The sequence below is a fragment of the Colossoma macropomum genome, unplaced genomic scaffold (genome assembly GCF_904425465.1).
Source record: "Colossoma macropomum unplaced genomic scaffold, Colossoma_macropomum, whole genome shotgun sequence".
NCBI lineage: Eukaryota > Metazoa > Chordata > Actinopteri > Characiformes > Serrasalmidae > Colossoma > Colossoma macropomum.
In genome coordinates, this window is record NW_023494788.1 from 29,388,790 (window position 1) to 29,401,926 (window position 13,137).

Genomic DNA, 13,137 nt, shown 5'->3' on the forward strand with positions numbered 1-13,137 from the left:
CATTTACTAACTAACCACTGTCATTTGGGTTCACTCATCTGTGATTTACTGCAAAGAAGCTTAATAATCTCTCTTTCTTTCTTTCTTTCTCTCACTATCTCACTATCTCACTATCTTCTACCTTTCTTTCTCCATATCTCACTAAATTCTTTCTTTCTTTCTTTCTTTCTTTCTTTCTTTCCTTATTCCCTTCTTTTTTCTTTCTTTCTTTCTGTTCTTTCTTTGTCTCACTATCTTCTATCTTTCTTTCTCCATATCTCACTCTCTTTCTTTCTTTCTTTTTTCCTTCTTTCTTCCTTTCTTTCTTTTTTCTTTCTTTCTTTCTTTCTTTCTTTCTTACTCTCACTATCTCACTATATCTTCTATCTTTCTCTATATCTCGCTATGTTGTTTCTTTTTCTTTCTTTCTTTCCCTTTTTTCTGTTTACTTTTTTCTTTCTTTCTTTCTTTCTTTCTTTCTTTCTTTCTTTCTTTCCCTTTTTTCTGTTTACTTTTTTCTTTCTTTCTTTCCACTTCTCTTCCTGTCTCCCTTCTTTCTTCCTTTCGATGTCTCTCTGTTTTGCTCTTTCACATTTTCTCTCTCTCTCTGAACTAGCTACAGTGAATGTTTTGTTATTGTTGTTGCATATGATGTTGTTGTTTACCTTGTTTGCTTGTTTCTCATCTTTAGCCATTTCCCTCTGCTGTATTGAGTTTGTTCTGTGTGGTTCTGTTGCTTTGAGCGCTTTCTCTCCCCTTTTTCTAACCCTGCGTTCGTTTTGTTGTGGCCCGGCCGCAGTCCAGGATGACGCTGCCCCAGGTACCCAGGAGTACATTATGTTGCGGCAGGATTCCATCCATTCAGCGGATATAAGGAGTAAAGGCTCCCCCTTTCGTGCTAAGTGTCACGAAATCTTCTGCTGCCCGCTGAAGCAAGCCGTCCTCAAAGAGAGCTCAGAGCCCGAAGGTTTGTCTGCAACTCATCCATGGTTTTGTTTATTTTAGTTTTTTTCCCTTTTTGTTTTGCTGATGCTTTATATGCTTCTTCTTTTCTTAGACATAAGCTTCTTTTTGGCTTTTGCTCCTTTTTGTTTGCCCTTTTTGAAGAGCATTTGGCTCATGCATTCTAACCTCCTCTCTTTGTGTGTGTGTGTGTGTGTGGAGGGAGCTTCAGGACTGCAGTGTTGAATGCCCGGGGGGACGCCTTTTCCTCCTGTCTTCTCTGTGTGTGTGTGTGTGTGTGTGTGTGTGTGTGTGTGTGTGTGTGTGCGCGAGTTAGAGTGTTGTCCTCAGTGGGCTGCACTCCCTGAGGCGACTGAATGTCCGCGGGTCATGTTTTTTTTACAGAAATGCATGCGCTAATGAAAAGCCACAGAGAACCTCAGGGGTCATAGATCACTGTCCGCTCTGCCATTGCTGACTTAACAGTAATGAATTATGGTTGGTTGTAGCTACACAATGTCACTATCCAATTAAATTCCCTATTGCCCATATTAGCCATGATAACCCAGCCTGTCCCTGACCCTCTACCTCTTGCCTATGGCCCTCATCTTCTCCTCTGGCTTGTAAATGTGTGTCGTTTTTCTGCTGGCTGCAACCCTTTTTCTGCTCTGTAGCAAATAGTGTTTTTCTCTTTTGCCTTTCTTACTCATAAAGTAAAATAAAAACAGATAAAAACCACATGTATACAACATGCATTGCACCTGTGCCTGTGGTCTGCAAGTATATGCATGCAGGCATTGTGGTGCCTGAAATATATGCCCAAAATGGAATCAGCAAATTTCACTATTATAAAAAACACATGCAGTACTGTGCAAAAGTCAGAGACCACCGTTTCATTTATTTATTTTCTAGTCCATAAAGCACGTCATTCATTTTTCAGTGCCATAAAAATAGAAATGGATATATTTAAAAGATGTATTTAAAAATGTAACAGACAATTACAAAAAAGGAGCTATTATGAAGAGATTAGATACAAAGAAATCTTGCATTAAAATAGGGGACAATCAGAGAAAAAAAGTTTAAAAAACAGGAGTTTCCAAAACTGGAGTTTAAAAAATAATGAAAAGATGCAGAGAAAATGGAACTCATGTCACTATCAGATAAACAGCACTTAAAGCTTTCGTCTTTGAAAGAGAGGAAAAAAAATCAAGCTCCACTCTTGCTTCAGATCTGAAAAAATCAACAGGTATTTTTGTCCATCCTTCCACTGTGAGAAGACAACTCAACACTATGAGTCTGAAAGAATGTGCAGCTGCCAAAAAAACATTAATCACAACAGGAAAATTAGACTAGAACCCTGAAACTGGATTTCTGAGATGTGGAGTAAGGCTTTATTTATTAACTGGTTTCTTGGGACATGAGAAGCAGAAAATGCAACCAACTTCTAAGACTGAACTTTAGAAGTGTGGTAAAATATCCCAGCAGGTTTCTTTGAAAAAAATTAAAGCAAGCCTCACAATAAGAATGGAAATTAAAATAAATGCAAAGATTTATATGATATTTAGTTGGGGAGGCTTCTAGGTAGTTGTCTCCTAAATATATGCTTTTTTTCTGACACTGAAAATGACAAAGAACTTGTGCCTAATGGCCATTTTGATAGTAGATTAAATAAATGAGAAGGTGGTCTTTGACTTTTGCGCAGCATATATTCAGTTAATATGAATAAACCAAAATGTGGAACCCAAAACTTTATTGGTGTCCAGTTATTGTAGTGTACTGCCACACCAATAGTTGATATAAAGTAAAAGCAACATGCAATTAGGCCAGCCACTATAGTGTCATTTTTACACAGTAACGTTTTTCTTGATGTAGGCTGTGTAGGCTGTACAGGCTTATAGGCTTAGAAAATTAACCATCATCAGTTGATGATAAAACAGCAACCTTTGTCTGCTAGACAGGGATAAGGTCGAGGTTGTGGCCTTTATAAAAATATAGTGTGGAACACTTGCTTTAGGCTTTTCTCCTTTGCTTTTGTTATGCGAGAATACAGACAGCATGCATTATAGCTATAAACTTCTATGAAGTACATCTACTGAAGATTGGAAAGGAAAGAGGACTGATGTCCGTCTTCCCCCCCTGCACCCCTCCCTCTCTTCCTCTCCTCTCCAGTGCTTGCAGATGCATGAGGGTTTGCTCATGTCTAATAGTAATAACGTGACACGGCTCAGAATTTGGGGCGTCTGAGCTCATGCATGCATTTGGATGCTGCCAAATGGCCGGAGAGGGGAGGCTTCGCTTTATCTGTGGCCTGTCTGTGTACAGTTTTAGAAATGCAAATGTGACAGTGTTTTCCTTTTCAGATCATCACTCCGCTGGGTAAGCCTTTAAATGCTTTAAATACTCTCCTTGAACTGCTGAAACGAGTCTGGAAAGGAATAGATATGATGATGAACAGAATAAAAAAAGACGAACTGCTGTATATCGAACACATGATCCTTAATTGACCTCTTCATGCGCCGCCCACAAATGTGTTTATTCCTAAAAACTGGTCTGAGCAAGCTTTGCAGAACAAAAAAATCCTGTTTAACCTAATGAGAAATTATACTGCACTAATCACAACTGGTGCACTTTGTAGTTCTACAATTACAGACTGTAGTCCATTTTATTTTCCGCATGCTTTGTTAGCCCCCTTTTACCATGTTCTTCAGTGTTCAGGACCCTCACATGACCCTCACAGAGCAATTATTATTTGGGTGGTGGATCATCCTCAGCACTGCAGTGACACTGACCTGGTGATGGTGTGTTAGTGTGTGTTGTGCTGGTACGAGTGGATTAGGCACAGCAGTGTTGCTGGAGTTTTTAAACACTGTGTCCACTTACTGTCCACTCTATTAACTGCTACCTTGTTGATCCACCTTGTAGATGTAAAGTCAGAGGCAATAGCTCATCTATTGTGGCACAGTTTGTCTTAGTCATCCTCTAGTCCTTCATCAGTGGTCACAGGATGCTGTTGGCTGGATGGTTTTGTTTGGTGAACTGTTCTCAGTCCAGCAGTGACACTGAGGTGTTTAAAAACTGACACACCATCAAAACCACATCAGTGTCACTGCAGTGCTGAGAATGATCCACCACCTAAATAATGCCTGTTTTATGGTGGTCCTACGGGGGTCCTGACCATTAAAGAACAGGCTAAAAGGGGGCTAACAAAGTATTCAGATGCAGAACTACACAGTGCACCTACATAGTAGGTTTTCTCTTGTTTTTTCTTGAAGATTAAGAATTGTAGAATTACAGATCATAAAAATTATAGGTTATATTAGTCAGAAAATCAAACTTTTAGTCTTTTATTCTCTCTCTCTCTCTCCCTCTCTCTCTCTCTCTCTCTCTCTCTCTATATATATATATATATATATATATATATATATATATATATATATATGTACATACATAGTGTGACCTTTCATGCAAATAGAAGATACATATGAAACTAATAACATGCTCTAAATGTATTTTGTATGCTATAGTTTCTCATTAGGTTGAATGGGATTTTTAAAAAGGACTGCTTTTGTGGGCAGAGCATAGATGGGGCAACTGTCTGACTGTATGTGAATATTTTCTCGGATGTGTGCAGCAACTGTCTGGCAAGGAGGCAAGTCCTCTGTTCAAGCAGTGGCTGGTTAAGCTGTTAAAAACAGAGATCTTTTTTTGTGGATGAGGCTGCATGAGAGAGAGAGAGAGAGAGAGAGAGAGAGACTGACTGAAGTACTACAGATCTATTATTCAGTTTAACTGCGGCTGTTCTTGGACGTGACTAAATTTCCAAAGGCTGGAGTTTCTTATGTAACATGTTCTTAGGGGTGTCATTAAGATCAGAGGTTCTGATGCATGTCTGAACAGTGGGGTCCCTCTGCAGCAGCCAGACCCTCTCTAGGCAAGAACGTCTCGTCTGAAAACAGGACACATAGCAAGGGTGTGTAAAGGCCGCAGTTTGTGTCGCCACAAGTAGAATATCTGTTGCTGACTTCTTAATCCCTTCTTTGATCACAATCACATCTTACACCACTGCCTACACACTCACACACACACACACACTCAGAGGGACTGTACAGATCAGCACTTCAGTCTATAATCCAACTCACTTCACATCAGCTCTTTGGACCAGCAGTCTAATGCTCTTTTTGCTCTGCTTGCGCTCCTAAGCAGTTTCTAATAATATGTTGGTGCTAAGCTAATGCTTTTGCACATTAAGATTAAACATGAACATGAAGCTTGTATAAGACATTCAATGTTTTATTTAAAGCTTACAACTAGGCCTGTCAAGACTGTTGTGTAAATAATTATGATTAGCAATTTAATCTTCTGTTTTGTTTGTTTTATGCAACTAATACAGTACAAGTCTAAATTAGCTAAATTGGCCTATTAGCTATCTTGCCTAGCTAGCTTTTTACTTTGCAGCTAACAAGAGATGATACACTGCACTGTACAGTGTATAACAAGTATCCACAGTTGAACAGTGTCAACTAAAGCTTGCATATTTCTATTGAGACTGAAAATATGAGTGAAAAAACACTTGTTCTGCAAGCATTCATGCTAAAATTAGCATTAGCTATAGTAGCTACCAAATTAACAAACATTCTGTATAAACATGGTATAGCACACAGATAAAAGTTAGAAAAAGAAAAGTCAGAAGAAAGAAGTGATTTATTATATTTATTTTGCGCAAGCCAACTAATGAAAATGCATCCGGCTCATGTTATGTGAAATCTAATGACTGGAAAATAATTGCAGTCAGATTAAATAATTGTGATTATCTTGAATAATTGTGATCAGCTGATTATGTCATTATTTTAACAGGCCTACTTACAACAGACATTACTGAGTACATCATTTGAGCAGAGCAGCAGTCTTGCGTATACGTTGTGTGAAAATGTCATGATAAATGGACTAATATAAATTCTCCAGAGTCGCTCTGAATACACCCTCTTTACTGTAACTTACATAAAACATTAAGAACATTTTTGCCTCCTGTTAATTTACTGTTATGGAGATGCATGTGTTTCTTTGGACAGTGACGGTGTATTTGACCTTGTTTGTTGCAGTTTACAGTAGTAGTGGGCAGTCAAATTCTAACTCAAGTACGAGTTTCATCAGAACCGCTTTACTGATGTGACACAAATAAGCGCAGATGTACAAACAGTGCAAACCACTCTAACATTATCCACTTTTGCTGGGTGACTGGGCCAGGGATGTTTAGTCACATTTCAATTGAAAATGAAAATGCAGCAGACCCTGTTACCTCCCACTATCTGGTCTGTTGCATCCGAAGTAGCCTGCTTTGTTCTCGAGGCCAGAGACATAAAGGAATTTCCAGTGTTCTAGGATTAGATCTAGCTTCAGTCTCGCATGGACACCAGACCAATGAGGCCCGCCTGACTCAGTCAGCTGCATCAGACACTGTCATAGTCTCCTGGCCTTGTCCGGCCAACAACAAAGACCAGCTGGTACTGTTAGCGTGAATGACTGTAATGTTTTCCAAATTCCAGCAGTGTCCAACAGACAAAGGCCCGAGTATATGGAATGCACATATGAGACAGTTGAAATTCCCCGAAGCTGCAGTTGGCCTCTTATCCGAAGTTTCCATTCCACCTTAAATGGTGCAGCAGTTACACTCAGAAGCCTGTACAGGTGCCAGAATGTAACTGCTACTCCATTTAAGGTGGAGCAGAAAATTTGAACAAAAAGCTGGCAAATAAAAAGCCGGGGTGCGTGTAGTCAATACAATTTAGAAAATATAATTTCAATGGATTATGGTACAATTATGTTCCTTGACTAAACGTTGTACCGAGATGTACCCTTGTGACAAGAGAGGTACTGCTCCATTGACAGTTTCACACCATTATTTCTGAGAGTGTAGGACACAAAAGGCAAGTCAAGATACACACTCTGCCCAGCAGCACACACCCAGGCTCCTGCTCCAGGTTATTTAAGGGTTGTTCCACTATGGAAAGTCTCTAAACTGACACTGAGCCATGCTGTCTCATTGGCCCATTCAGTCTGCAGAGTTTAGCCTATTGTTAGTTAGCCTGTTCATACAGGCCCCCTACTGGTGTAAACACTGGAGTGTATACTTTATGAGAAAGTCTCTAACTTAATGAACCAAACACATACACTTAAAAACACAGATGTCCAAGAATGGTTCTTTGGAGTGATGCCATAACAGAAACCCTTTGGATTCCCTAAAGAACCTTTCAATTGATGGTTCTTTACAGAACTATTTCTGTAAATGAGACCCTTAAAGTTTATATAATCTCTACATGTAAAAGTTCTTTACCAATTAAAGATTTTTTGCATGTCTAAGCCAAGAACCATTTAGCAACTTTTTTTTTCAAAAGTGCCTAACACTAAAAGCCTTACACTGGAACGTAGCACATCACATGCTTCCAAAGGAAGTGAAGGAAGTGACAGTAATACTGCCAGAACTGCTTCAGTGTCTGACACTCCGTTGTTGGTGTTGTTAGATGTGAAGTTGCTGTTTCTAAAGAGTAACAAACAGAGGTGACTACATCTGAAGTATGGTCCTGTGTATTCATTTGCTTGTGCATAATCAGTGGTGAACCATGACTCTTAGAGCTAGGTCTTCATGTTGGGCCATAAATGTCAGAATTTAGTTTGTGTTAATTTCCGTTTGCACATCTAAGGGGTTTCCAATAGTATGTTGGTGCTAAACCAAAACTGGTGTAAATTTTTTTTTACCTGGTTTGTAGCAGTTTTACAGTGACTCTTTCAATAAAATCTGAGCAACTGACTGAAATTGTGTTATGGCTCATATTCACAGTCAGTGGCATGTCTAGGACTGTCAGAAGGCTTAGAGTGCTGGTTTTTACTACAAAATTGGTGAAAATCAATAATGGATTGGCTGATTCCTCTGTCACTTTCAGTTATTTTGATAGTTAAATTAAGCCACAGTGTCGTAAGGTACGAGGTGAAATGTGTCTAGGCTAGGAGTAAAAGATGTTTTGCACTTTAAATTGACTGGATTCTCATTATTAATTTAAAACCTTGACCATGTATGGCTTTAGTGGTCTGATTCTGGGGTTAAGTTAATGCTGTAATGGAGAAAAGGCGAATGGCAGTGCTGGAAGTTGCTGACAGTGTTTGCTTTAAAGGTTTTGATATTTTGGACATTGAGTGTCATTCGGTTTGCAGTTACAATGGGCATCCACATTGGTCATGAGGAAGCTTGGTTGTATTATGCTGAGCTATACTGATTTTTAGAGATTTTAACTAGAGCCTTAGAGTAAGATAGTGCTGTAATAATTGCAGAATTTAAATATAACATGTATGATGGTAAATAAAAATGAACTAAAAATGAAGAACGTATTTTTTTTAGTTTCCAGAAAATCATTAGGCCTTCTCTGGAGGCCTAGAAGGCCCTGAGGATTCCACACTGCACAAAATGGTAGTTCAAGACAAAGTATGAAAGTATTCAAAGTAGTCAAGTATGAATTTTAAGCTTGTTTTGATCATTTTCTGTTCATCTAAAATGCAGAATTAACCAATTTGCCTCTGTCTTATGGAGTTAACACTTGTGCTAACACCTCACTGAACCATCAGCACTCTGCAGCACTCTAACTGTACTTCACCCCACCTACGACTCTTACTTACAGCTACAATGTTACCTGTCAGATATTCTTCTCTTATTCATCTCACAAAACCACACTTATCAACAATCCACTTAGCCCCTTCGCCACTTACACAGCCTCCTGTGTGAACAGCATTAGATGGGTTCAGGAGTGCTGTAATTAGGTTACTGTAGGTTTTCCATCTCCCGCATCTACACCCTCTTTTCTGCTCCACTGTGCTCAGCATCTTTACATGCAATCCAGATAATGAGTCAGATCAGTCACCCTTGCATGTAACTATTGCACTCTGGTAATTGCTTTTTTATTACATTTGCTAGACAAAGCTGACTCCCCTATTTTCATTATAGATGTTTGAATTCAACAGCTACCGTGGCAACAACTGTATACAGTGTCACGTTGCCGGTTAAGGATGTAGCTGCTTTTTGCATTCATCAACAGCTCCCATCTCTTCTCTTTGACATGATCAAGCCAACTTTCTCTTTTTAGTTTATTTTTATGCTGCCTCTTTGCAAGATCAGGCTTTAGCTATTTATGTAAGAAGGTATACAAATAGATAAAGCATGAATAAGTCATGGTTATGGTAATGTGGGTGAGGCAGAACACTTCAGTGGCAGTCCAGATGGCAGTCCAATAGTGACAGAGTCTCAATATCACATCATAGCAGATCCAGTGTAAGCAGAAAATGGAGTCACAAACATGCTCTTTGTAATGCGCCATGCATGAAGAGTGAATCTTGTGCATTGTAATTTCCAATTCATGGCAATATCTTCTGTAACATTCATGTAAGTATATCATGTCAATTGTTTCTTTAGTAGTCTAGTACTCTTAGTACCATTCATCATCTTACACCGTATGTCCATTAGTATGTCCTGAAATCAAGGATATTGATAGGATGTTTGTTCCCAGTGTGCTGCGGTAACAGCATCTACTCTTCTGGGAAGACTTTACACTAGATGTTGGAACATTGCTGTAAGGATTTGATTACGTTCAGATGCAAGAGTATTAGTGAAGACAGGTACTTGTGTTAGATGATTAGTTCTCGATCATAAAAACCACTAACATCTCAGAGGTGTCGCATGGTGCTCGATCACTCTAGAGAACGTAGTTCCACTGCTCCATAGCCCAATGCTGGGGGCTTTATACCCCTCTAGCTGGTGCTTGGCATTGGGAGTGGTGACCCCAGACTCAAGTGCTGCTCCTCCTGAGTGTCCTATTCTATTGGTAGTGTTTTTCTATTTTCTCTGTCAGCACCGTAAAGTAGCTGAAATCACTAATTAGAAGGGTTGTCTGGATACTTTTGGACATCTAGTGTATCTAGCAAAAATCTATGCGAGCTATGCTGAACGGTAGGGTGCATGAACCGAAGCTGTGCAGAACCACTGAACCTCCTGCTTGTGGTCTCCGAACGCATATTAAAGGTTGAGTAAAGCAGCATGGGGTGAGCCAGCCAGGAGGGAGGCACTCGGCCCATTAGCTTTCATCATGCTCTGTTTAATTAGCACTTCACTCTCTCTCTCCATCTACCACAGCCAAGCTTCACACAGCCTCTCACCTGCAAAGTACACCACAGTCCCAACACAGGAGTACTTAACCTGATTTCACTTAGACGAAATATGTGAGTGTTTAGGACCTTGTTCCAAATAGAGACTTTTGCTTTACTTTGCTCTTTTTCTCTTTTTAATGCAATGATCTGATTGGTTTCTTTTCTATGGTGTAGGGGTGCAAACTGCAGTCCCCAAAAATATGACATTTTTAACCTGCTGCCTTAGTCTGTATAACAGTGGTTTGCTTTTGAACACAGCATTGTGGTGCTTTCTAGTGATATTTTGCTGGTGTACAGTTACAGGCCGTTTACAGTTTTTATTAGCCATTCTCTAACCTCACACATTTAGACTGACATTTACATCACTAACAGCTTATTTTAGATGTCAAAAATATTTGTTCCACCAGAGTAACAATAAAAGGTGCCTGAAGTCTGAAATATAGTCCTATGTATTCATTTGCAAATGCTGTGGCAAGCTGTCGCTGTTAGAGCTAGGGCCATAACTGTCAGAATTTGGCCAAAGAACAAGGGAAAAAAAATAATTCTACAAAAATAGTCATTTCTGCCGGTATGGGGTTTCTAATAGCATGTTGGCGTTAAGCTACCACTGGTGCACATTAACATTTCTGGCTGTTCTAGATTAAACTCAGATATTTGAAGCTTGACAAATATGATATAGCAGACATATATACATGCATCGCTGCTGTTGGACCAAAACCTGGTGTCTCCATTTTTGTTTTTCAGTTTTTGACATAATTTGAAAAAACCTACTGTCCTTTATATTGTGTGTAAATTACAAGATGAATAGACCAAAACATATGGCCCAAAATTTACTTGGAAAAATGTCTGCTTTCATTGACTTATATTAAAAGTAAAGTATGTTTTTTTCTTCTCCTGTAAAGTTACCATTTTGGAGATACGACATATATATATATATATATATATATATATATATATATATATATATATATATATATATATATATATATATATTACCTTGTATGTTGCAGATGTTCGGTTAAGAGCCCTGGCCTACAACTGCTGTATTCAAAGTCATTGGCTTTTATAGGACTTGACCACTCTCAACCTAGCATTGACAGTGACCTGTGTAAAAACCGCAGCTAGACTGCCAGGCCTGTAATTGTACATCTGTATGGTGGATAGGTAGACGGAGCTCATAAAGAGGCCAGTGTTTCTAATGAAGTGGATGGTGAGTGTACAAAACCGACGCAGATGTAATCATGGATGTAAGCATACCTCTTTTTAAAATATGAAATTCTAAACTTTTGCAGAAGTGGTCGCATGAACCTACCTAAATAAAAAACTCTGCTAAATTCCCTCAGGCTTCCTAAGGAGCCTCTCTGGCAGTAATATGCCTAGTTCTGTGCTGTCTGACCCACTTCCAAACACAGCCACCTACAGCTTTCTCAGACTGAAAACCTGCACAATGCACCAGCAGCCTGCCATCCTAACCTATATAGTTTAAATTCTTTGGTCCAAAGCAGCACACATTCATTCTTTACTTTTTAACTGCTATCATTACACTTGTTTAACATATTGAAAAGTGATATGTAGCTTAACTGTATGTCAAAAAGCTATGCTCAATCTATCCTAATATCGTGACCTTTCACACACATACAAAAGTATAATTATTTGAAAAAACAATATCATTGGAATCATTAGAAGTTGGTTACATTTTCTGCATGTTAAGATCCAAATAATCCCAAACACATTCAATGATGTTGAGATCTGAGGCTAAATTACAGAAACATCTTAAGTCTGAAATCTTATCTGCTTAGTCACCATGACAACTTCAGTTAGGACTGAATTTAGGACAGAAGCTATTACAGAACAACAGTTCTTAAGTTCATAATCTTATCCTAACTCCAGATAAGAAAACAGTATCACACAAACATTTTAACTAGCCAAAATTTCCAAATTCTGTCCTAACTTAACAACCCCAGAGGTGTGTTAACTTATGTTTAAACATTTGTTTCTATTGTTTTATGCAGTGACAGGCAGCATAGTTCACTGACTATGACTAGCATAACAACGTTAATTTATCTACACTGAAAATGGTGCTTTTACTTATAAGATTTTATCCTAACAGCGTTTTTAAACCCCCAGATGCTGCAGACACGGATCTCCACCGTCCTCTCTTATTACCTTCATGTGTTACTGTTAATGAAAACTCATCTGATAAAATATTACAGTGATGGTGGTGAATAATGAAGAGACAAAGCTGAATGTGTGGCTGTTTATTAGGTGGAATATCATTAGCAAGGTCAGCTAAAGTGTTTAGGAAACTGAAACTGCAGATCAGCAATGCTATGATGCATGAAGTGCCATCACGATGTTCTTAACTTCAAGTTTATGACGCTTTATTTTTGTTTGACCTTTTTTTACATCAGTAATGGTAGCTAATGTTAGCTGTCTGGCTAGCTAACTTGATTATTTTGGTTATGTATTTATGTTTTAGTTGTGTGTGTATGGTCAGTTGCTAGGTAACAGACATGAAAGTTGATTGCCAACTTCGATCGAGTGAGTTAAGATTACCTAGCTTGAGATAAGATGCTGTAAGATAAACTAAGCTTCCTAAATTAAGATGAGATTTGCTTCTGTAAGTTAAGACAAAAAGGCCCCTGGACTCTGGGTTGGACAGTCCATTGTTCTGAGAATACCAGCAGCTTCTTTGTTTGATTATTTTGTGTTTCATTTTCTCAGTAATGCCTTTTGACAGCTACAGATCTTTTCAGATCTATAGCATTGAGTTATCTTCTGACAGTAGAAATTTTCAGATTTTGCAGATCAGAAGCAAGAGTGGAACTTGATATTCTCTTATTTTTAGGTGCTGTTTATCTGATGGTGGCAGTTTTGGTGGTGTACCAGGTCGTGCAGGGTTGTTAGGAATCCTATTCCTGATTCCTTTTCTTTTATAAGTGAATTATCTTATTTAATACCTGCTGAAAAATGACTAACTTGTACCCAAAGGCTGTTTTCCACAGTACTGTACTGTACACTTTTAAAAAG

At 38.7% G+C, this 13,137-nt stretch overlaps 1 protein-coding gene across 4 annotated transcripts in view; it reads left to right on the top strand.

The window, feature by feature from the left end:
• Positions 1-13,137, top strand: part of fgf13a (fibroblast growth factor 13a) — a 191,384-nt gene that overhangs the window by 99,577 nt on the left and 78,670 nt on the right. For 2 of the 4 annotated variants that reach the window (XM_036569095.1, XM_036569096.1), the window contains exon 3: positions 779-946. The exons of 1 other annotated variant lie outside the window; for it this stretch is intronic. In XM_036569095.1, coding sequence (XP_036424988.1) covers positions 779-946 — 168 coding nt within the window. The remainder of the gene's footprint in view (positions 1-778; positions 947-13,137) is intronic. One more of the 4 variants, XM_036569098.1, reaches the window with a different exon arrangement.